Raw genomic sequence first — 25,263 nt, 5'->3', positions numbered from 1 at the left:
TATTTGCCAACCAAGGAGAATATATCATCCCAATCAATGCTGTTGGAACATACAATGTCAACATCTCCAAGCAGAGATGTAGCATGCTTACCATTAAAAGCTTATCTTGCCCTTGTAGTAGTACAGACAAAATTCTTGTGATTTTTTTTGTCCATTATTTTCCCCGTAATGAAAAGTGCTTGTATCAGCAGTTACATGAAGACTGTTTCGAATAACCAAACTATCACTTGAAATGAATTCACTGACCGAAACTTTATTAGTTCAAAATCTTGGGCTCGTCAAGGTAATTTTAAAGTATTTTGTCCTGGCAGTTCAAGGAAAAGAACATTAATTTTGCTCCATGACAGCATCTACATTCTAGTCACACTGCTACCTAATCCCATTGTTGTAAACTTATATAACCTATAAAGATGAAGATGTGAAAGAGGAAACTTAGGGGCATTTTGTTGATGGCTGGGGATAAAATGCATTATGAAATTCCACCAATTCATAAATGTGGGTCTGTTAATATAACCGTATTTTCATATAAAGACTCCTGAAATTTTACCGATTACATTGCTTTCTGAGGATGGACCCATCACAAATGGTTCATCACCATGGGAGAAGTGAGTTCCAATCAGAAATTCAAAGAAGGCATTGACTGATCATTTCCACCTTTTCTGTTCTGAGCAACACATCAGTTTTGACCAGTTGCATGAGTTGAGCTGGCAAGCATCTGGGCTAGTGCTATCATTGTCAGGATGGCCACATACATAATTTATTTTAGATAGGATAGCTCTTTAAAAAAATGACTACAAATCCTTATGATTTAGAGCATTTGCAAATCATTAAGTTATGAGGTTATAAACAAATCCCCCCCCCCCCCCCCATCACCCCAGAGGACTGCAAGAGCCACCATCAAGAATTGTCACTATTTTTCTCTGTGTTGGCCAGTAATATGGAGGGATGTTCTTATTATTCCTGCCAGGCCACAAATTCCACATGAAAATACCAGACATCATATACCATTAATATTAATCCAATTTTTCCTCGATTTGATCTTCTTTATTTGGAGATGAAATTTGGTTAGGATTTTTCTATTAAAATGGAATAGAGGAATTAAAATAGCTTTTTAATTCTAAAAGATTGTTCCACAACTCTTATAAAAAGTACCATTATCTGTTCTATATTTCTTTGTTTTAATTTAACATTAATTCTAAAAAAAATCTTATTTTCAGCACAGTGCAAGTGTTTTTTAATAGAACTGCCTTTTTATAAATATGAAAATTTAAACTTAATCTAAAATACTTTTGGCAATTTGCAAACACTTTAATGAATGATCCAATACCCACCTTTGTGTTTGCCATTTTTATCTTTATTCTGTAATCAATTTCCATGAGGATATTTTAATTATAGAACAGTTTGAAACTTCTGTTCTCCTCCCCACTCCCACACAGTAATGAACACAGTATTCCTCGTATGAAAATGGAAACCGTATGGATCAAAGCATAGTTTTCTTCTCTGTGTGAGACCAATAGTATGAGTTATAAAAATGTACATGCATTTCTCTGCTTTTATTCTTGTCTGTATGGATAATGCATCATTTTTATTTGTGCTTATTAAATATTACCCCAGTACAGAGTTATCTTTTTTCTGATTTTTTTTTTTTTGTTCAGTCATCTAGAGTTCATATAACCAGGGCAGTTCTGGAACAATTTTTGTCATTTGCAAAATATCTTGATGGATTGTCACATGGAGCACCATTACTGAAACAATTGTGTGATCACATCCTTTTTAATCCTGCTATTTGGATACATACACCAGCAAAGGTATGTGTGCAGAGTAAGGCTATATCTAGAATACGCTGAAGTTCCGAAAAAGGATATGCAAATACCATGAGTACAAGCTCTTTCGAAACGGGGCATTTCTGTTGAAAATGCCCTGTCTAAACTGCCGGGTTTTTTCAAAAAGCCGTTTCAGAAAAAAGAAGCGGCTTCCATTATGCAAATGAAGCACAGAATATTTAAATCCTGGCTTCATTTGCACTTTTGATACATCTAATTTACAGCCCTCTGCTGACAGAGGTGTGTAGTTTAGATGTACCCTAATTGTAAGCCAAAGGCAAAAAATCCTGTAAATATAACGTATTCTTTATACTGAATTTCTAGTTATTCATCTTTTCTGTGTTAAGAAATGTGATAGAAATGATTGATCATCTCCAATAGTAATCAACCTGTAGTTGTTTTCATTCACTGTGATTTAAGGCTTTGAATGAAAGCAAAATGCAATACAGCTTTAAAATTTGAAAAATCCTACTTTAAGCAGGCAAAATATGAGCCAGTGGAAAAAACAAATTAAACATTATAGAATTTATTTTAATTCATTTATGTTTAACTTTTTATTTATATGAAAATAAAATAAAATGTTTTATCTGTGGGCTATAATTTTATATTTCAGGTACAGCTTTCACTGTATACCTACTTATCTGCTGAATTTATTGGCACTGCTACTATCTACACCACCATACGCAGAGTAGGAACAGTACTACAGCTAATGCACACACTGAAATACTACTACTGGGTAGTTAATCCTGCTGATAGCAGTGGCATTACTCCTAAAGGACTAGGTAAGTCCAATACAATAACATTCATTTTTATAACAAACTGATTATACAACTTTCTCCTTATAAACTACAGTAACTGTAATAGAATTATGTGAGATCTTGTGTTGCCAGTAGACAAGGAGTTTGATGACACTTGATAATAGGTGCCAGTGAGTGGAACTGGCTGACAGCTTAAATAATGTATTAAATCATAGTTTATTGCACTTTGTGTACTTTTTTTGGGGGTGCTTTTGAAAATAATCAATTTTTACGTATCTTCATAGGTTCCTGTGCTACATTTTAAAAAAAAACCATAGAGAAATTATTTTTCTGATCCTCACTTGTCATCCTTCACGTAAGAATACTGTAGCTCTGTATTTTGACAATTTCTATCTTATTTGCTGTAGTTTGTAGTATTTTCACAGTACGCTCAGAAGAAATATTTTACATAGAAAAAGGAAACTTCCCTATACAAGATTTGACTTTTTCCTACTGATTGACCACTGTCATTGGTGACCCTTAAGAATGTATGGACAGTTCTGATTTTTGTCTGAGATTTCTAATACTGTATTTTAAACTCAATAATATTTTCCTGCTGCTATTATCAAAATGAAGAGATTAATTAAACATCATTTAAAGTTACTTATTTACTGCAAAAAAATTCAGAGGGGTAGCCGAGTTAGTCTGTAACAGGAAAAACTTAAACAACAAATAGTCTGGCAGCACTTTAAAGACTAACAAAACATGTAGATGGTGATATGAGCTTTCATGGGCACAGCCCACTTCTTCAAATGATAGTAAGTAATTAAATGCAAATATCACAATGGGCTGAGATCAGAAGAAAATATGCAAATTTCCTCAATTTGCATATCCTCTTTCGACACTTTAGCGTAGTCTAGATGAGCCCAATAGTGTGTTAAGGGCTTAGATTGAATCGATGGCACATGTGCGTAAACAGAATATTAGATCCAGCTTCTATGTATTGCTGTTGCGGTTAGTAGAATACTCTTCTATTAAGCAAACATGTGGCTCAAAATCTTTTAAGACTACTTGTTTTTAAAGGTGTGGACTGTGGCACCTTACATTATCTATCTGTGTGTGTGTGTGTGTGTGTATCTAGCATGTGCTTTTGTGGGTAAAAACCACTTCATCAGATGAGTTTGAGTGGAAATAACAGTCTAAGATGTATTATCATTATTTATAATAACAATAATAATAATAATTAATAAAGCAAAAGCATTTACCCATCAATTGTAGGACCCATGTTAATTAAGCTAATTAAGTGGGCTGGATGTGTCCCAATCGTAGATTTTGATGTGAAAATGCTAATGTCAAAGGCAGGAGAAATTGGCTTTTGTAGTATGTTAACTAGTTAATGTCTTTATTCAAGCTCAGGGTAACAGTGTCAAATTTGCAAATGAATTCCAGCTTAGCAGAGTCTCTCTCTAATTGGGTAGTGAAACTCCTTTGTAGAAGAATGGCTTCTTTTAAATCCATGATTGAGTGTTCAGCACAGTTAAAATGTTCCACTTATAGTTCAATGTGTGTTACCACTTCTGATGTCTGATTTGTGTTAATTTATCCTTTGTCACAGACTATCCAATTTGGCCAATATACAAAGTCCCTAGAGCCACTGGAAGCTCCTCATCTTCTAATCTTTTCTCTCCTACTGACAAACTGAAAATTTAAGGAAAACTTTATTACTGTGCTATACCGTTAGAACATTGACATATTTTAGTTGGAGATTGCAGAAATTAAGGAAGAATATGAAGAATTTTAATAGTTGGGAATAACCACAAATTGACAGGCAACTGGTGGTGAAAAAGGTTTCTTCCATTAGTTGTTTATGAATAATAACACATTGTAATGATAGAGCACTCCATAGAGAAGTATACCCATGTTAGAAACCAAAAGGAGTCACTATCAGAGTTGGGATTACACTTCAGGATTTTTGTTCAGTCCTCTATTTATTCCACTACATGATACTTAGCTTTCTTTCTATGATATTTTAAATACACTGCAAAGGTCTTTTTTTGTCCTTACATTTTCCATTAAAGTGAATGAGAAGTTTATATCATGTTAAATTATGAAAATTATTTCTGGTAACTGATCATTACAGAAATAACTTTTCCATAGAAACCTCATTGGATTCCCTGTCTTGGCGTGCTTCCAACATAAGACTAAGTTGTGACTTCAGTAATTGAACACATTCAGAAATTTTGATGCACTGATAGAGATGCCTCTTGATTGAGAGAGACAGGTACTTAGAATGCAGAAACTTGATAGTACCAGAGAGGCAGAGGCTGCAGAGTACACCAGGTTCAGGAATTTTTACCATAAATCATATTTTCTGTTCTAAGCCATGGTGAGATGACTGAGTGGTAAAGCTGTCCAGCCAAACCTCAAACTGAACTTTGCTTACACTATAAATTCAATGCCACTAGTAGTGGGAAACCATCTATTTTAGGTGGAACACCATCCAATAATTAGTGTGTACGAGGCCTAAACCCTGAAAATGTGTGAAATTAATTCAGGACTTTACATTTGTTAATATCAAAGGTGTGTGTTTCTCTTCAGAAAATCCACCTGCTATTCACATGATGACTTGTTATTGGCCTATTATCCATAATGTAACTAACTTTTTTGAATCTGCTTCAAATTGCTGATTCTGTGATAGGGTTTTCAGAACATGCCAGTCAAGCTCAGATAATATGCAGCTGCTTCAGTCTGTAGATTTCTTAGCAATTTTGAGTTCAAAGCTATGGGACACTAACAGTACTTCAGTATTTTCAGAATGCCTACAGTATGAGCTATCAGGAATTATATTTTCATAAGCATCTGCCTTTCCAAAGCAAGTAATGAGAAATAATTGGATGCAAATTGGGAGCACTATAATGAAGATGCTTTTAAAGCCTGTTTGCCAATGAATATGTTGGAATTTTTTTGAGACCTTAGAGTAAATATGTTTAATTTTCTGTTTAAAATTAAAAAATAAATGTGACATGCTTCAAATAGCTTGTGAAGCAATGAAAAGGAATGCAAGAATTTTTAAATTTTCAATTTTATTTACAGTTTTAAAAATAGCTTATCTGATGATAATTTGAAAAAAAAATAGAAATATTGGGATGGATTTGGTTAATTTTTTTCACTTGAATTGCTCCTTGAATGTTAATTATTCCATTCATTGAGTTTTTTCAAGGCATTGTGTTAACTTAAATTCTAATTATTTAAAAAATCATTCTTTTTATTCGGTAGTGTTGGATTTATGCTTCAGGCACAAGATAATTCCTATAGAAAGAGCTCTTGAATTGTATCATTCTTGCTTTGTGTTTCTGTCATGCTTTTTTGACTCAACAAATGTCAATCCAAGTGTATTTTAGTATATAGTATCAAGCAATAACGTGCTGACTGGCTACTCACTTATTTAAAAGTTTACTCTGTGTTGAGGCCTGCTTTTTCTATAATTCAGAAATACTATGTAGATTTTAAATTATATAGACCACATTTCAACATTTTTTGCTTATCTAGATTATCCCATTCAGTTAGTTTGTTCCAATCAATGTCCTGATCCAGCTTTGAAGGACAACTTCAATCACTAGAGGCTCTGTTATGAAAGTAATGCATTGTATTTTGGTATAAGAAATAGGGGTTTTTGTGGGGGGCGGTTGGGCGGGGAGGTTGCTTAAAGCATTTTTGATAGCTACAGTTTTGCAGTTGGTCGAGTAGGTGAGCTAATCAAATCAAAATAATGCATATTTAAGGTTCCTTATACTTCTTTGTGCACTTTTAAAATTATGCAATTGTTTTGTTACATCAGTAGATTGAATAGATGTACTAATGGATTAAGTAGTGATTGATAAAGTAAAGAAAAATAGTTAATATTATGATGAAATAAATCCTTAATTTTAGTTACGATATCCTCAGAAATTGGCTGTTTTTAGCAATAGGCAGCTAAGTAGAACAGTATAATTTAAAAAAAAAGTTACTTAAGGATGACTCAGTTTTAAACAAGGGGAGAAAGTGACCTGTATGACACACATTTTCATTCTGCAAAATTGTAAATTACACATGTAATGGCAAGATAAATTTGAACTTAAAAATATAATTACAACTAAGTGCTTATTTGTGTCAGAATTCTAGTTTTGCTTTGCTTTATAGATTCAAACTATTTTTTGTCATTTAGTAAAGCTTCTAGCCATAACCTAAATTCTTTCTGTCAGTAAAATGGCTATAAGTACGCTTCTGTATTTTATGTGGCTAATATCTTTGACAGGCTAAACTCAACTGTCTCTCTTATAAAACAAATCTCCACACCACTTTGAATGAAAAAGTGCATTTAAGTACTTTACTGATGGGCCTGTTCTGTTACATGGACCACTGGAAGAATTATTTATGGGAATTGTGCAGATTTCACAGACTGACTATGGTGATTCTGAAATCAATGCTTTTCCACATTCTGTGCAAATGTGTTTCAGCAATGTAATAGTAGTGAATGGATTTTGTATAGTTTATTGTTGAGATGTCAGCTGAAATCTGTTATAGGAGCCATTATTAAAAAAAGTAATTTGATGTTATACATTGTTTTAACCTATCACATCTTCCTCTCTGTTGTTATTACAATTTTATATGTAAATGTTCCAAATATTTGAAAGAAAACCTGCATCTTAGTTGGGAGTCTGTTCAAAGAGTTAGGTTTTTCATTATATTAAAATTAAAAATTTTTACCACCTAATGTTCCATATTCTCATTGTGTTAAGAGCTCAGCATTCAGTAGCATGCTTTTTTGAGTAATAACCAACTACATTAAAACAACAAATGGTTTGGTAGAACTTTATAGACTAACAAAATATGTAGATGGTATCATGAGCTTTCGTGGGCACAGCCCACTTCTTCAGATGACCAGAGTTTTGAAGTCCCATGAAAGGTCATGATACCATCTACATGTTTCATTAGTCTATAAAGTGCTACCAGACCATTTGTTGTTTATTCCTGTACAGACTAACTCGGCTACCCCTTGAAGCTTCTCAACTACATTAAGTTTGTACAATTAATGTTAACTTTTTCATAAGACATAGGTATACTTGTACTACTTAGTCTATTTAGAACACTAATATCAAATATATTAACAAGAAAGCATTTTCAACATAAGACTAAAAAGAGTTTCAGTAAATAGAGACCAGCATCTTATTCCCACAATTAGAATATCTGCCCAGGAGGCACCCATCATCTTCCCCATCATGTGCCACGCTCCATCCCAGAGACTGAAGGTTTGATTAGATGGTAGAGAGCTACACTAACACCTTCCCATGGCCAGTCTTTGGAAATTGCCTTGTCTTCTACTATTGCACACGCTTGTAGATTATAGCTGATAAGTGGATACTAGATGTCTTCACCCAGGGCTACCCTATCCAATTCCTTCCTTATTTTACTATCTCTATCATGTTGTAAAAAGAATCGGTCTTGTTGCTTCGTATAGAATTCATAGAAGAGGATTAGTAGTACGTGGAAGAGGCTTCTGTCATTTTCCTTATTCCAAAGAAAAAGAAACATGCTAATTTGAGCCTAGATTTCAGGTGACTGAACAAAATATATGCTGCCTTGGGTTCAAGACAGTAATGCTTGCCTCATTATTCCATTACTTCAGGTTCAGGATTGGTTTGTGGCTCCTGGAATATTTGATTCCTTAGGAAGTATTTGGAATTATTGTATGACCAAATCATCAATATTATAAACACCTTTTGAACTCTTCATGCCAGTGAGATTCTATAGAAGATGCCTCACTTTGGAGGTGGTGCACGTTTAAAAAAAAAAGATGATTGATTGGTTGGCACATTGGAAAATTCCAACAAGACATAGGTGAACAGAGAACCTAACTTCTGAGCCTTCCGCATTTTCACTTGCATTCACTATTAGGCATCCATTCACCACCAACCTTGTTGATGAAAACAGAAACAAGGACATCATTCAGCATCTCTGTCATTTCTACATTTTCTGTTATTTTTCCCCCTCTTCATTTAGTAATGGACCTACCCAGTCGTTGGTCTTCCTCTTGCTTCTAATGCATTTGTGGAATGGTTTTTTTTCCACCCATATTTATATCTATATACAATAAAACTCCATTGATCCGGCATCCAATGCTCCGGCACTCCTTATGGGCCGCACCTTCAGGAACCCGGAAGTGTTCCGGCTGCCAGACAATTGGAGCTGCTCTGCACCCGGCTTCCCCGATTCAGCCACTGCTGAAACTGACCAGCAGCTGAATCAGGGAAGCCAGGGGCAGAGCAGCTGGGGTGCTGCCGGGTTGGTCCCATAATGCTGCGGGACCAACCCGGCAGCACCCCAGCTGCTCTGCCCCTGGCTTCCCTAATTCAGCCGCTGGTCAGTTTCAGCAGCGGCTGACTTGGGGACGCCTGGGGCAGAGCAGCTAATGGTTTGTAACATGGTTAGATTTTTTTCACTGCCATGTACCTCAAGTGGCTGTTTTCAGATAATAATCTGCAATGACTCCAAGATCTTTCTTGAGCTGTAACAGCTATTTTAGACCCCCATTGTGTTATATAAATGGCCACGATTGTTTCCAACGTGCATTACTTTGAATTTATCAACACTGAATTTCTAATATATTGTTCCCCAGTCATATTGTTGACTCATATTTAGCTCTTGGCTCACTAAGAGCCTTATATCCCTTTCTATAGTACTGCTTCCTAGGCAGTCACTTCCCATTATGTATGTGTGCAAAGTGGAGTACTTTGCATTTGTACATGTAGGATTTCATCCTGTTTACCTCAGACCATTTCTCTAGTTTGTCTAGATCATTTTGAAATATAATGCTATCCTCCAAAGCACTTGCAACACCTCCCAGCTTGGTGTCATACACAAACTTTACCAGTGTACTATCTATGACATTATTGAAATCATCAATGAAGATATTGAATATACCATTATCAAAACTGATCCCAGTGGAACCCTACTCATTATGCTCTTACAACAGGACTGTGAAACACTGATAACTACTCTCTTGGAACAGTTATGCAACTAGTTATGCACCCACCCGTCTGTGACTATCAAATGCCTTACTAAATCTAGGTAGACCACATCTACTGCTTCCCCCTTACCCATAAGGCTTATTTAGCTTTCAAAGAAAGCTATCAGGTTTCTTTGACATGATTTGTTCTTGAGAAATCCATGCTATTATATATCACCATTTTATCTTCTAGGCGTTTGCAAATAGATTCCTTAAATATTTTCTCCGTTATCTTTCCTGGTAGAGAAGTTATGCTGACATGTCTCTAATTTTCTAGGTTGCCCTTATTTCCCTTTTCATGGATGAGCACTATATTTGCTCTTTTCTATTCTTCTGGTATCTCTCCTGTAGTCCATTATTTTTGAAAGATAACCACTAATGGCTCAGATACATACTCAGTCAGCTCCTTAAATATTCTAGGATGCATTTCATCAGGCCCTGGTGACTAGGTGACACATTGAAAAACTCCAACAAGGCTTAGGTGCACCTATACAGGCAGTCCCCGGGTTACATACAAGATAGGGACTGTAGGTTTGTTCTTAAGTTGAATTTGTATGTAAGTCGGAACTGGTACATATTGTAGGGGAAACTCTAGCCAAACATTTCTCCAGAGCTCAGTTTTATTGTCCCATACCTCACTTCCCTCAGTCCTTTATTCTCAAGCTGAGGTGTCTGCTGAGAAAAGCCGCTCCGCATCTCCCTGGTCTGCTGGGAGGGGCGCTAGCTTCGCGTCTCCCTGGTCTGCTGAGGGGAAGCAGCTAGTGTGGGCTTGCCTCACCCCGTTTGTAAGTAGGGATCCGATGTAAGTTGGATCCATGTAACCCAGGGACTGCCTGTACTCTGTTTGCCTATCTGAACCTCTTGGTAGGTACATCAGAAGCAGGCAGCCTGCCAAAAAATCTGCAGAGCCACTGGGTAATTGAGGGCATAAGGAAGACAAGATTGTTGCAGACATGCTAAATTAATTCTTTGCATTGGTCTCAACTGAAGTAGATAGGAGATTCTCACCCACGAGTCATTCTTTTTAGATGACAAACCTAAGGAACTGTCCAAAATTGAGTCAGGGTATTGATTGCTTGATAATTATCCTGTTTGGTCCCTGCAAAGGTTCTGATGTTGGCTATTACCAACAGACAGAATACTGGTCTAGGTGGATCATTTATCTGACTCTCCCTGGCCTTAATTATATGCTTATATGAAAAAGAAAAAAGTCACCCTATGGCAGTTCATAAGGGCCTGGATATATTTCACAACAGCAAAGTCTCTCTTACTACATGACAGATTCCTTGCACTTCAGTCATAACTGAATACTATGGTATTGCATCCAGCCAGTATAGTATGTACTTATCTCATGTTGGTAGTCCATATGTCCAATGTACGTATGTGATGTTTCTTGCCAGAGTTTTCCCATGGTGCTTACAACTGTGGTTCAGGCAAGTAAGCTCACCCACAGAGCATTAACTGAGTGCAACAAATTTAATTTGGTATTATGCCTTCACAGTGCTGACCTGGTGGCTGCATCTAGACAATGCCCAAATGACCCATTGTCATCCAGTTTGCAAGTCACGTATGAGTCTAGGGATCTCACCTGGACCACCCTGCAGATACAGGAACTTGGAACCCAGAGGACATGACACTGCACATGAAAGTCTTAGAGCTCAGAGTTTTCAGGTTCACATGCAAGGCATTTTTTTGATCTTGTATCATTCTGTATAGCAGATACAAACAGCACTTAAGCAAAAACAATGAGGAATCCTGTGTCACCTTAGACACTAAGGCTACGTCTAAACTATGATCTTCTTGTGGAAGAACAAATGCAAATGGAGCTCATTTGCATATGTCACGCTCTCATTTGCATTTCCTCTTCCTTTCCTTTTTGCACAAGGGGTTTTTGTGCAAAAAGGCATCGTTTACATAGTGCTTTTTTGCGCAAAAGGAAAAGGAAGAGAAAATGCAAATGAGAGCACGGCATATTCAAATGAGCACTCCATTTGCATTTCCTCTTCTGCAAGAGGATCATAGTTTAGATGTAACCTAACAGATTTATCAGGGCATAAGCTTTTGTGGGAAAAACCCACTTCAGGCTTATGCCCTAATAAATCTCATAGACTTTAAGGTCAGAAGGGACCATTATGGTCATCTAGTCTGACCCCTGCACAGCGCAGGCCACAGAATCTCACCCACCGCTCCTAGAATAATACTCTCACCTATATCTCAGAAATTGAAGTCTTCAAATACTTCGAAGACCCCAAGATGCAGAGAATCCTCTAGCTGTGATCTGTACCCCATGCTACAGAGGAAGGCGAAAATCCTCCAGGGTCTCTGCCAATCTACCCTGGAAGAAAATTCCTTCCCGACCCCAAATATGGTGATCAGCTACGCCCTGAGCATGTGGGCAAGACTCATCAGCCAGACACCCAGAAAGTTCTCTCTGTTCATGTCTAAGGTGCCATAGGACTCCTTAGTCTGTATCTGCAAAAACAACAAACAGGGCTACCCCTCTGGGACTAGTACCTGAGCAATATGATATGTAAGCAAACGAGTGCCAGTTCCCGCCTCCCCTCCCCCACCATTCAGGAAGGCAGTCAAACTCTCATAGTGTTGCTACCTGTATGGCATAATCCCGAGAGCTCTCTGCCTTCTGGAACTAGAAACATCTTGATAGATTTCCTAAGCATGGCTTAGGGGGTTCTTGTCCACACAACCCCTATGGGGGGGGTTTGTCCACACAACCCCTGATCAGGTTCACTGGTCTCACAGCTCTTGTGTCACAAAATCAAGATAAAGCATTTTATTCAGACCTAAAGTTGCTGAAACCAGTGACTAGGATTTTGACTGTCCTGAAGGTGGTGGCCCCACACAAAGTGAGAAAATCATAGCACAGAGCCAGGGAACTTCCCATGAGGAAAACACCTTCAAATAGAAAAGGTTCTCAATATAGGAGGCCCAACACAGCCCAGAAATGGCACATGCTCTGATGTTAGGGATTCTGGACTGTTGTTGCATTTAAAGTATATTGGGATTTAGTTTAGTTCAGAGTTAAACTAGAAGCCATATCATCCACTGATGTAGCCTCTTTTAGTCTTTTCTCATTCAGTGGTATCCGAACTCCTTAGAGCCTAATGCATGCTTACTCATTGGTGTCAGAAGCTACTTCAGAATAGACTTCAGCATTGTCCTGTTGAAGCTTATGGATCACCATCAGACTTTTCTCAGGGTGCTCCCTTCACCATATTATTTTGAAATGGTGTTCACTCCTTGCCCAAAGGAGTGAATGAGCTTCAGGCACTCATGGTGGAACTTCTTTATAGCTTGTTCCATAGGGACAAAGTGGTCCTGAAGCCTCAAGAAAATTTCATCCCCAGATGTTGTTTCTAAATTCCACTTAAAGCAACCAAAAAGTTTATTTGTATTCTTCCTAGTGCTCCATTCTAAATCCTGGATGTATCCAGAGTGCTTCTGTATTACATCAACAGGGCCAAATCTTTCAGATTATCCTTGCACCTATTTGTGTTTGTAGCTGGCTCTTCCAGAGGGTTTCATAAGAGGCCATGGAAAAGGATGACATGTATCTCTGTGCTACCAGTTGGCTGATGAACCTCTCATGCTAAGGACACTTTATCATCCTCTCTAGTGGCTTGTTTACGTAGAGTATAACAACCTATTGCTGCTATGAGTTACTTTATTCCCTCAAGTGATATAAGTCTATGCTATAGATTTACGGTTCTATTTTTTTCTGATGACCCATCAGGGGACAGGCAATATGCTCCATATAATAAAACTTCTATTTCTTATTTGAGTATTCTCTACATATTCCCACTTTTGGAATATCAGCAGTGCTAATGAACAGTGCAGCCTTCTACTAGTAGTGCTTGTTAGAGCAAATTTTGTGCATCTTTCTCTCTCTCCTGTTCTCAGCACTCCAGTATGTTCTCAGAATGGGGCTATAAAAAGGGGCACCACAGTGTTTGTCATTCAGTTCTTTCCAACTTGCTGCCCAAGATGAATTTGAGTCCTTCTCATTAAGATTTGTAACTGTTTAAATAAGGGCTCACACTTATGAGTACTCTGTCTCCTCCTCCACATGGAAAAGGACAGAAAAACACCCCTCTTATAACTATAGGTAAGGAGGTTGAGGTAGCTAAAGGGAGCAAAATGCTTAAAAAGTCTGGATTAGATGTATAAATTAATGGGTGGAGGGAAGTAGTGAGGGGTCTGTCAGCTCTCATCTCCCTTTGCCTGGCCAATAGGAGGCAGAGAATCTCTGAAGGAGTAGGGGGGAGCTCCCACCCATGTTCCCAGGCATGTGATCTGGGGCTGTCCACCACACTGGGGTTCTGATCAAGTTTCACATCCAGGGAAATGGGTGGATAGCTTTGTATAACCAAAATACAAAGCAATGTACGAAGAGCAGAAGTTCATACTCTTTATTATAAGAATTCAAGTACTGCAATGTTGCTATCAATACATTTTAAGTGGCATTTGGCATTTCAGGATGAAAGAACGAGGCCTCTTGTTAGTGATTGGTAATTTTACTGTAAGAAGCTGAAAAATGTCACAGTATGGGGAAAAAGGCATAAGACGGTTCATTGTCAGACAACTGAAGCACTGAGTTAATTTCGAATAGGGCTTTTTAGATTTGGAGGAAACTTTTAATGAAAAAGTTGCCAATTTCAAAAAATGTATTGTGGATGTTACAGTGCTTTCAAATATATTTCATGCTTCCAAAGAAAAGCTAACATGTAACTGAAATGTAAACTTATTCCTTTTCAGTATTCAAAATATATTCAAAAACGTATTTTTTTTTTTATGGGCATGTAACTTTTCTTACTACTTAGAGAGGTAAGGAAATGTGTTTTCTTTTAATAGTAGTACAATAGCTTGATTTAAAATAATCTATAGACAAAACCTGTTTTAAGGCTTTATTCTTATGTAGCATCTTAAGAAGCAAAAGATGTGTGTATTTTGTTACCTGCAGGTTAAACAAATATTGTCTAGAGCCAATATATTAATAACTTAATGTAATAAGTCTCAATAAAGAAATTCTATTTGCTTGTCATCTCTGCATATCTCTCTTAGTGTAAAATCCCTTCCCCTTTATGCAGCTCCACACCCTTTCAACCTTATTCCCTACATTCCTTCTCCTGCCAAGCAAGCATTCACAACTTTTTTTATAAAAATACTTTGATTAAATTCCTCCACCACAGCAAAAACAAAATATCTGCTAGTCAGATTTTAGCAATATGCCTTCTGAATGTTTCCAAATTCCTGCTCTGGGTGACACTTGAACTGATACTGGCTGGATAAGTCCTTCTTGTCTGAAACTCAAAGGCTAAATGTTCTGTTAACTCCTCTGTTCATGCATGCTCAGTGTAATCTGTCTGATGCATGAACCTTAGTTCTGCTTGGTGCATGCTTCACTGGAGAAGCAAATTATTTTTCAAACAACATTTTAATTTGGTTTCCCCTAAAGGGCTTGTTGGACCATGCACTGTGTTGGGCTAACTTGTGAACTTTGGAGACTCTAGTGCAATGATCTGAGTCCTGGTTTGATCTTTAACTCTCTGTGCCAAAACAAAACATTGCCAGAATAGGTAGAGAGAACATGGGATGAGTCCGTTGCATCTCAGAAACCTCCTCACTGACCGAACCCTGAACTCCAATGAAGCACACCAAATTTCAAGGCAATCCAAGTAACATTACAGATCCTAGAGCACTTACAACAGTCGAAATTTAAACAGAAAGCTTGTCTTTAAGGTTAAACTATAGAACTGCCATCCTGCTATAATCATACTCCGTTCTGTTCAATCACTTAGTGATAAAATGTCAAGACACAAGATTTTCACAAGGTTTCATGTTTATAGCCATAGTATAAAGACATTTAGTAGGAGTCAATTGAGAGTAAGATTCCTAACAGGTTTCTCTGTGAAAATTGCAGAAAATAAGTTAATGCTTTTCTATTTCTTGATGATGGATGATGCACTTTAATGATGGTATTACAACTGAGTGTTTCTCAAGTTGCCCAGAAAATCTCAGTGCTGTGTCACTGCTGTTTACATTTTTCTCTGAAGTTGCACCATTTCAAAATGTGTTTATATGTATATTTAAAACAAAACCAAGGTAAGAACTTATTAAAAGTGAATCAGTAAATGTTGCAGTTTGAAATTGAAAAATCTGAAACATGACATGGAAAGGGAAAATAGGTAATTGTGATGTCATCAGCTTATTAGTTCTCCATAGTGCCATTCAAGAAAAACAGAGTAATACCCTTAATTTTTAATTAGAAAACCTGCAAATAAAAGCTTAAGCCTTCTTTTTATTTTCCTCTGTAGGTCACTCTTAACAAGTAATGGCTACAACAGCAATATGTTGATTTGGTAGTGCAGCCCTACCCATCCTGTTCCTAGCCCTTGTTTGTCAGAAGCTGGGAATAGGCAACAGTGGATGGCACAGTTTCAACCAGTTTGCCTAGTACTGCAGTTAGGCTTATTTGCTCAATTTTCAGGAATGCCTCTGGAACTTTTTTTAAATTGGCATCGCATTAGGGATCTCCCAGTCATCTGGCACAGAAGCTGATTTAAATGATAGCGACTAGAATAGCGAAAGCAAGAGTGAGTTTGAAGGTGATGGATAAGATCTAGAAAAGTAAAGCTATTAGCTTAGGAACGAAGCTGAGCATCTTGAAAACATGTATTTAGCAGCATGTTGTACGGATGAGACATGGGTTCTAACGAAAGATTCCAAGAGAAGGATATTGGCGTTTGAGAGGAGTTGTTATAGAAAGATCCTGAGAATAGGATGGATGCAGAAGGTCACCAATGAGGAATTATATAGGAAGATACAGCTGAAAGAGAACTTACTGCAGAAGGTTAGACAATGGAAGTTACAGCTATTTGGGCATATCTGCAGAATGAATGATGAGCAAAAATTTACGCCCCTGATATTCGGCATAATGGATGGTCCAAATAGGAGAGGCAGACCCCACAGAGAATGGATAGAAGATTTAGTAGATTAGTGAGGAGCTAGTCTACAGAAACTAAGCCACTCTGCACTGGACAGGGAAAGATGGAAGGAAATAGTGAGGGAGGCATCGGACACGAACAGGAGTTGAGCCCATGGTTGTTGACGATGATGATGATATTCTACAATTAGTAGTTCTGCAATTCTACAATTGATTTCTTTCAGAAATCTTGGGTGAATGTCATTTGGTCCTGGTGACTTCTTATTATTTAGTTTATCAATTCATTCCAAAAACACCTGTAATGATCTGGGACAATTCCTCAGCTTTGTCCCCTGAAAATGACTCAGTTTTGGGATTAGTTACTTATCCATTTCTCTCTGTGGAGAGTTTAAAACAGAGACTACACTTCCAAGCATGGGCCCCACTTTTGTTGGGTCACTTTTCTCTTGGGGTGTGTCTAGACTACATGGCTCTGTTGATGAAGCCATGTAAAGTAGTTTACCTGACATAGTCAACGAAGCAGGGATTTAAATAATCCCCGCTTCATTAAAATAAAAATGGCCACCACGCTATGCTGACAGTCAGCAGATCCGGCACAGAGCGGCAGTCTAGACGCGGATCGGTTGACAAGGGAAGCCTTTGTCGACCTCTCCCTTATGCCTCATGAAAACATTTAACACTGGGCTAAAAGTTTTATGGATTAGATACCCGGTTTCTTTCTAAACATGCATAGGTATTGCACAAAGAGAAAGTATGTAGCTGACACTCCCAAGTGAGGAGAAGGTGCAGCCATGCAGGCTGGACTCAGGCGCCTATGTCCAAAACAGAGAGGAGACTTGGGACAAATACCAGGATTGACCTCTTCCATTGGCTGCTCTAGCTTAGTCCACTATCTGTAAGTTGAACCTCTCTGGTCCAGCAACATCTGTGATCTGGCTTGGTTTTAGATAGCCGGATGTCCACTTATAATAGGTGTAGCCAATTTTCCCGTGGTCCCACAAAGTTTTTCATCCACAAGTCCTGGTTCTGTGTTCTGTCCTGTTATTTAGCCCTAATCTATCCCCAAATGTCTTCTAAGAGCCCAGTAAGCAGGGAAAGTGCTAGTAACGTTGCTAGACAATACTGACTTGCTATGGTTTGGCACTGGTAAAGTCCCTAGGGTACTGAAGTAGAGAAGTTCAACCTGTACTTCCATTCCTTGTATAAAGAGCCTAGCTGCCAAGTTCAGGTTTTGGGTAACCCAATGATTTTTCTAGACACTGAAACAATAGGTGTCTCTGTGCTTAAGTTTCTAGACCCTTCTGAATAACTGGATAAACTATCAGTGTTTTAAGTTGCAACAGTATTTTCCTACTAGGGTTGCCAACTTTCTAATTGCACAAAACTGAACACTCTAGTCTCTCGCATTCCTCAAGTTGGCTCCCATTCCCTTGCCCCATCCCTGAGCCTCTGCTTCCCACTCCCTGCATTCCCCCTCACTCGCTTTCAGTGGCCTGGGGCAGTGAGTTTGGTTACGGGGTGGGGGGGAGGACTCTAACTGGAGTGCTGGCTCTGTGGTGGAGCTGGGGATGAGGGGTCTTGGGTGCAGCCAGGACTCCAGGCTGGGGGTGGAACCAAGAAATTCTGAGTGCAGGAGCCAGATTGCAAGTTGAGACAGGGAACTGAGGTTCAGGAAGGGATGAGGGCTTCAAAATGTAGAAGGGAATTATGTGCTAAAGATGGGGGATCTAGGGTGGGGTTGGGGATGAGGAGTTTGGGGTTCAGGAGATGATTCTGGGTTTGGGGAAGGACTCTTGCTGGGGCAGGAGGTTGTGGCTCAGGGTTAGGGCATGGACTTACTCGGGTGGCTCCTGGTCAGTGGCACAGTGAGGCTACGGCAGGCTACCTGCTTGTCCTGGCTCCACCATGTCCCATAAGCAGATCTGATGCCTAGATGGGAGGGAGGCAGGACACACTTTGTGCTGCTGTGAGCCACAGGTGACGCCCTCATGCTCCCACTTCCATTGGCTGGAAAACCATGGGAGTGCAGAGCCAATGCTCTGAGTATGAGGCCAGTATGCAGAGCTCTGTGGCCTTCCACCTCTGAGACAGATCTGATGGCCACTTCCAAGGCACAGCTTGGTGCCAGGACAGGTAAAGACTTGAACGCCTTTACTTGCAGCACTGCCAATTGGCAGCACTGACCGGAACCACAAAGGTCCCTTTCTGACTGGGTGTTCCAGTCGAGAGCCATGCACCTGATCGCCCTATTTCATATTTCAATAAAATCTATTATAAGAATTTTAAATCTTATCCCTTGGTGTTGTCATATACAGGCAGTCCCCGGGTTACGTACAAGATAGGGACTGTAGGTTTGTTCTTAAGTTGAATTTGTATGTAAGTCGGAACTGGTACATATTGTAGGGGAAACTCTAGCCAAACATTTCTCCAGAGCTCAGTTTTATTGTCCCACACCTCACTTCCCTCAGTCCTTTATTCTCAAGCTGAGGTGTCTGCTGAGAAAAGCTGCTCCGCGTCTCCCTGGTCTGCTGGAGGGGGTGGGGCGCTAGTTTCGCGTCTCCCTGGTCTGCTGGGGGGAAGCAGCTAGTGTGGGGTTGCCTCACCCCGTTTGTAAGTAGGGATCCGATGTAAGTCGGATCCATGTAACCCGGGGACTGCCTGTATAACTTTCTCTTATAATTAATGTTGAAATCTTAGGGAAGTTTTCTTGTGTTCATTTCTTTGTGAATCAATCTCTATATTTGTTGTAGAGATGGATAGGATGAGTATTCGTTGTTTTAAGCAGGGTAGCAGAGGTTCTGTGGATGTGTGTGAGGGATGTAGTCTTGTGGGTTTTTTTCTATTTCTCAAACCCTGCTGGTGACTCGTGGAGAGGATGAAAAAATATACACACGTGTGGGTATAAATGTTTAATCGTAGGAGTCTAGAATAATTATTGGAATGATTTCATAATACAAAATATATTTAGAAGTGAATTTGGGTGCTGTGTTAATATTTTTATTTTTAATATTTCTGTTTTGGTTCATGGGAGCTGTTCCTTTAAGACCAGAGGTGACACTTTATTGCCGTGTATTTGATACTGAGAGCAATGTAAGGGAGAGATTTTCAGTCTCTAGAGATTGGAAGAAATTGCCTGTGTAAGCTCCAAAAAGGTCAGCATGTTATTTAATAAGCTTATCTTACTGAAAAGCAAGCCTCGTTCTCCAAGGTGTTACATTATCACTTTACTGGGCACTGGATGCCTCAAGACTTTGCTAATGAGACATAGAGCTTTTTAATTTTGATCACAAGTTTGAATCAGGCTCAGCATAACAGAGATTAACAATTACTCCCATCTAATGGAATCTGTATAGTCACTAAATAATTTGAATTGCCTTGTCCTAGTGCACTGACAAATTCATCACCATGCTTTGAACTAAATTGCATGTTCTTCTGGGCAGGTGTATTGCTATGTGTTCTGCAGGCTGCAGCGCAATTGTGTCCTGGTTTTGTTTGCATCTTCTACTGAGAGGTCCTGCAATAGGAGGCCAAAATTGAATTTCTCTTGATAAACTTGTAAAAGATGACACCACTGTAATTGCCTCTCACATTGGAGGCAGGCAGAATGATTTTTTTAAAGAAATCAGAAAATAAACCAGCAAACTAAGGATTTAAACTTTTTCCTCAAAAATTGAGATTGTGGTAGTGTTCTGTTTTTGTTCCCTCGTAGTCTAGGTCTGACATTACTTTTGAACTCTGGGGTTTGCAGTAATACATTCCAGAAAATAACTGTCTGCATTAGATCCTCTACTAGCATCAAAGGCAAATGAGACTTATACTAGTGGCAAATTTACAGCAGCAGAATTGAATTTACTTAGCTTCCCTCCTTTCCAGTATTGTTCTACCCAGTCTGGTATTAGGCAGCTGGTGTACTGTAACTGCTGTGATCATTGCTTATTCTGCTGTTCATGACTCTCTTGCTGTTCCCTTGTGCTCCTCCCATCTGTTTGTTTTATCTTCTTGTTGAGTCTTGTTTTAAATTTAGAGTGTGATCATCTTGTGGCACAGCACAGACTTATCTTTTACCCCTCTGACAATGCTGCGGGCTGTGGTAAATCAATCCCACTCTGAATAGTGAGTGCCCTTCACTCCTCTCTCTGTATTCTCTCTGTATTCTCTGTATTCTCTTCCGTAGGCTTACGGAAGGTGTGTTCCTCTGGCAAATAAAAAGAAACCAGTTTTCAAGCACAAAACAGAGGGACATGGGGAGATACTTTCCCTGCCCCCTCACTGGACACTCAGCTTTGGTTGTTTCTCCTATAGCTAGAACTGCCTCTCACACTGGAGAAGCCTATCTCTGTGATGCCACCAGCCCTGAAGCAGCGTGTGTCTCTTCCCTCTCCCTGGAGTAGGGGTTTTTAAAGGTGTTTAAATATTGAACAGAACTGGTCCCAAAATAAACCCCTGCGGAACCCCACTTGTTATACCCTTCCAGCATGATTGTTGACCGTTAATAACTACTCTCTGAGAATGGTTATCCAGTCAGCTATGTGCCCACCTTACATTAGCCCCATCTAAGTTGTATTTGTCTAGTTTATTGATAAGAAGATCATGCAAGACCATATCAAATGCCTTACGAAAGTCTAGGTATACCACATCCACTGCTTCTCCCTTATCCACAAGACTTGTTGTTCTATCAAAGTTATCATGTCAAAGATTGGTTTGACGTGATTTGTTCTTCACAAATCCATGCTGGCTGTTACCTATCACCTTATTTTCTTCCAGATGATTGAAGATGAATTCTTTAATTACTTGCTCCATATCTTTCCTGGCACAGAAGTTAAACTGACTGGTTTGTAGTATGATGGGGACTAATTTGGCTACAGTTACTCAAGAGAGAGATCTTGGAGTCATTGAGGATAGTTCTCTGAAAACATACGCTCACTGTGCAGCAGCAGTTCAAAAAAGCAAATAGAATGTTAGGAATCATTAAAAAGAGGATGGAGAATAAGACTGAAAATATCTTATTGCTTCTATATAACAACATGGTACGTCCACATCTTGAATGCTGCGTATAGATGTGGTCACTTCATCTTTAAAAAGATATATTGGTATTGGAAAAGGTTCAGAAAAGGCCAACAAAAATTATTAGGGGTTTGGAGTGGCTCCCATTTAAAGAGATGAAAAAGACTTGGACATTTCAGCTTAGAAAATAGGGGATATGATAGAGATCTATAAAATCATGACTGGTGTGGAAAAAATGAATAAGTAAAAATTATTTACTTATTCCCACAATATAAAAACTAGGGGTCACCAAATGAAATTAATAAGCAGCAGTTTTAAAATAAACAAAAGGAAGCTTTTCTTCACTCAGCACAGTCAACCTCTGGAACTCCTTGCCAGAGGATATGGTGAAGGCTAGGACTTTAACAGGGTTCACAAAAAGAGCTAGATTCATTGATGGAGTTGAGGTCCATCAATGGCTATTAGCCAGGATGGGTAGGAATGGTGTCCCTAGCTTCAGTTTTTCTGGAAATGAGTGACTGGAGGGATCACATGCGGATTATCTGTTGTATTCCCTCCCTCTGGGGTATCTGGTATTGGCCACTGAGAGCAGACAGGATACTGGGCTAGATGGACCATTCGTCTGACCCAGTATGGCCATTCTTATGCTCTTATGAGGAAGGAGACAATATAGTTTTTCTGAGTTTGAACCATAGGTACTGCTCTAGCCAGGCATTGCTCATCCCCCTCTACCTTCCCTCAAGCCTCTGCCACTTAGCATCTTTCCACTCCTTCCCTGAGCATGCTGCATCCTTACTTCTATCCCTCTCTCCTAATGCTACTAAACAACTACTTGCATCATGCAGGAGGTGCTGGGAGGGAAATGGAGGGGGAGATAAGTTTGGGGCAGCTGGTGGGCAGGAGAGCTGGGGGGGAGAGGAGTTTGGCTGCCAGTAGATGCAGTGTTCCCTGCAAACTCTGTGCTTGGGTGGCCACCCAGGAGAGATTCAGGTATCACCCATCTGATTTAGCAGAGCTCCCACAGCACTTACAGCTGGCAGTATGTGTTTCAACTGGTAGTGCACATCCACAATTGCCTCAGCGCACATGACAAAATGTATTCTGCCATTGGATGGAAAAAAATTGAGGGAACCCTGCTTAGTACCTGCTAATTATACCTTAGGAGTGTTCCAGCTCTGGAGCACCCACAGAGTTATGCACCTATGGTTTGGACTACAAACTGACAGAAGATTTGTGATCATTCTGTTGTCTCCATCTACTAAAATATTGAATGGCTCACCCACATCTCTAGATGTGTTAACAGGTACTGGAACATCCACATGAAACTAACCTTTTTACGAGTAGCTTCCGAGTATCTGCTAGTTTGGGATACCTTTCTGCAAATCACTCCTTAAAACCTACTTCTCCTAGAAATTCTTCTTGTATTATCCTCTTATAAGTGTTGCACCTGTGCCCTGTCTCCAATGATTTATGTTTTGGTTTGAGTTTCCTTCATTATAATCTCTCCGGGAGGTTCAGTGCCTTAGTCTAGATGAGGGCTACTGAACTTTGGAAGCTCCGAGGGCCACAATGATACTCTCATGCTGGGGGGTGGGGCAGGGAGGATGTTTGGTATTTTTTGTTAAACCATCTGGCAACCCTAGCAGAGACTACATTTCAGACAAAGACCTCATAGACTAAGAATATATGCTTCAGAGTGTTTCTTAATATTTCATCCATGAAATGGGATATAAATATAGCCACTGAAATACAGGCTTTCGTGAAAGTTTCAGTTGTCCCTGAAAAAATAAACTAGGCTTTTTTTTATTTATACCACTCAAATTGTGTTCTAGGCATCACCACAAAAACAGGAAAGATGCATGGTAGTTTTCCAGTTTAGTAGACAAAATTCTAGCATAGGAAAATAATGGGAAATCAAAAGAAGAAAGAACAAATGAATAAGTAGTGATGATAATTTCATCATATCGTTAACTTTCACTAAGATTTTTAGATTTTTATAGTGTTTTCATTAACAGTTTTGAGAGATACTGATGATAAAGCATTGTAGACAATGTATTTGTAGCTGGCATGTTTATTTTATTGAGCTGGCAATTTCTCATTGAATATGGCCTCACTTGCATGAAAAACTTATCTTACATAATCCAGTTAGAATTTTAAAAAATTCCTCCTGTATAGTGTTCCATCTAACTTGTATGGTCCTGTGTCTCTGGAAAAACTGTCATTAGTTTTTCATTGAAAAATAAATTTCATAAGATATTTTAGTACTATATAATATAATTCTGAAAAACTTACGTTATCATTTGCAGATACTAACTTTCATGTACTGTAGTATGGTAGTAAGTCTACTGCAAGAGATGCAATCCCTTGAAAATGGTGCTGTCACTAATGACAGGCACATACTGTGCATTTAAAAGGTGGTGTTTTTTTGTGTCTTCCAGAAGGTCCTCGGCCATCACAGAAAGAAATCATATCACTACGAGCATTTATGCTTCTGTTTTTGAAACAGCTTATATTGAAGGTAAAATAATCTTATTGCAGAATATTAGCAATTTGATAAATGTAGCAAACTTGAAGGCCCAAGGTAGACATTGACTAGATACATAATTCCTGGCAATTAGTTTGTCTACATCTGATTAATGTTAATATTGGTCTGTGTTTTTTAAAAAAAAAGGTACTCCCTCTCCTCAAATCTTCCCTGAATGCAATTGAGTTTTAGGATATTTCATATCAGCCATACTACACTGTTTATCTCTTTCAAGAATTTAGCCCCAAAAGGGTGCACACTTCTAACCTGCTGCTATAGAAGATGCCCTACTTTACCACACTGTTGTAGAGGATCTAATCATATGAGAAGGGAAAAGGGCAGTCAGAAAGATAATAGTTTCTTGATTTTTTTTTTCTTTCTGACCCTCGTGTATGTTAGAACAACCTTTGAGCTGCTCTTATATGTCCCAAATGACAACAGTCTCTGAGATTTCATCTGTCATTTGAGAATAGCCAGTATGCAGGGTTTTGTGTATTCTTCCCATGTCTCTGCTCTCATTTTTTCTTTCCAGAGATATGCCCCAGATCTATGGGAATGTGCTATAGCTGGCAATGCTAACTTTGTCTGCTACAGACTCCCACCCGCACTAGAAAAATCCTTTTCAGTGAGGACAGGTACAGGTCCATTTCTTTTGCATTGCCAACATGGTAGATGGTGTAAAGTAAGGGAGAGAATCTAACCCTCTGGCTTTATTTGGTATTTCATTCATAAGATAATGCAAAGCCCTAGTTTTTAAAAGTATCCTATTTTAGAGAGACTTTGCAGTCAATAGTTTTCTTGGGCACTATGTGAAGAATTTTAGCTCTATGAAAAAATATCCATTCTTTTTTAGGATAGAGGAGTCAAGGAAGATGAACTGCAGAGTATCTTAAATTACTTATTAACAATGCATGAGGTAGGTATCTATAATTACTTATCTGTTACTGTAATAAATTGTACCAACTTTATGGAAAGCATTCAATTAGGAATATTTTGTAAAGATTTTGATACTTGTCACACAGGATGAAAATATTCATGATGTGCTGCAGTTGCTAGTGGCTCTAATGTCAGAACATCCAGCATCTATGATACCTGCATTTGATCAAAGAAACGGAATACGGTAAGATGGAGAAATGAAAACATGCTTTTGAAACTAACCTTCCTTCTAA

General features: G+C 38.7%; 1 protein-coding gene across 16 annotated transcripts in view; it reads left to right on the top strand.

Moving 5' to 3' along the window:
- NBEA (neurobeachin) overlaps positions 1-25,263 on the top strand; it is a 748,862-nt gene that overhangs the window by 182,636 nt on the left and 540,963 nt on the right. For all 16 annotated transcript variants that reach the window (XM_075919178.2, XM_075919174.2, XM_075919172.2 and 13 more), the window contains exons 12-16: positions 1,656-1,808; positions 2,437-2,605; positions 24,009-24,088; positions 24,948-25,010; positions 25,117-25,214. In XM_075919178.2, coding sequence (XP_075775293.2) covers positions 1,656-1,808; positions 2,437-2,605; positions 24,009-24,088; positions 24,948-25,010; positions 25,117-25,214 — 563 coding nt within the window. The remainder of the gene's footprint in view (positions 1-1,655; positions 1,809-2,436; positions 2,606-24,008; positions 24,089-24,947; positions 25,011-25,116; positions 25,215-25,263) is intronic.

Source organism: Pelodiscus sinensis, chromosome 1 (assembly GCF_052426305.1).
Source record: "Pelodiscus sinensis isolate ZL-2025 chromosome 1, ASM5242630v1, whole genome shotgun sequence".
In the NCBI taxonomy this organism is placed as follows: domain Eukaryota; kingdom Metazoa; phylum Chordata; order Testudines; family Trionychidae; genus Pelodiscus; species Pelodiscus sinensis.
The sequence above is the reverse complement of the archived record's forward strand: the minus strand, read 5'-3'. Positions and strand labels throughout refer to the sequence as shown.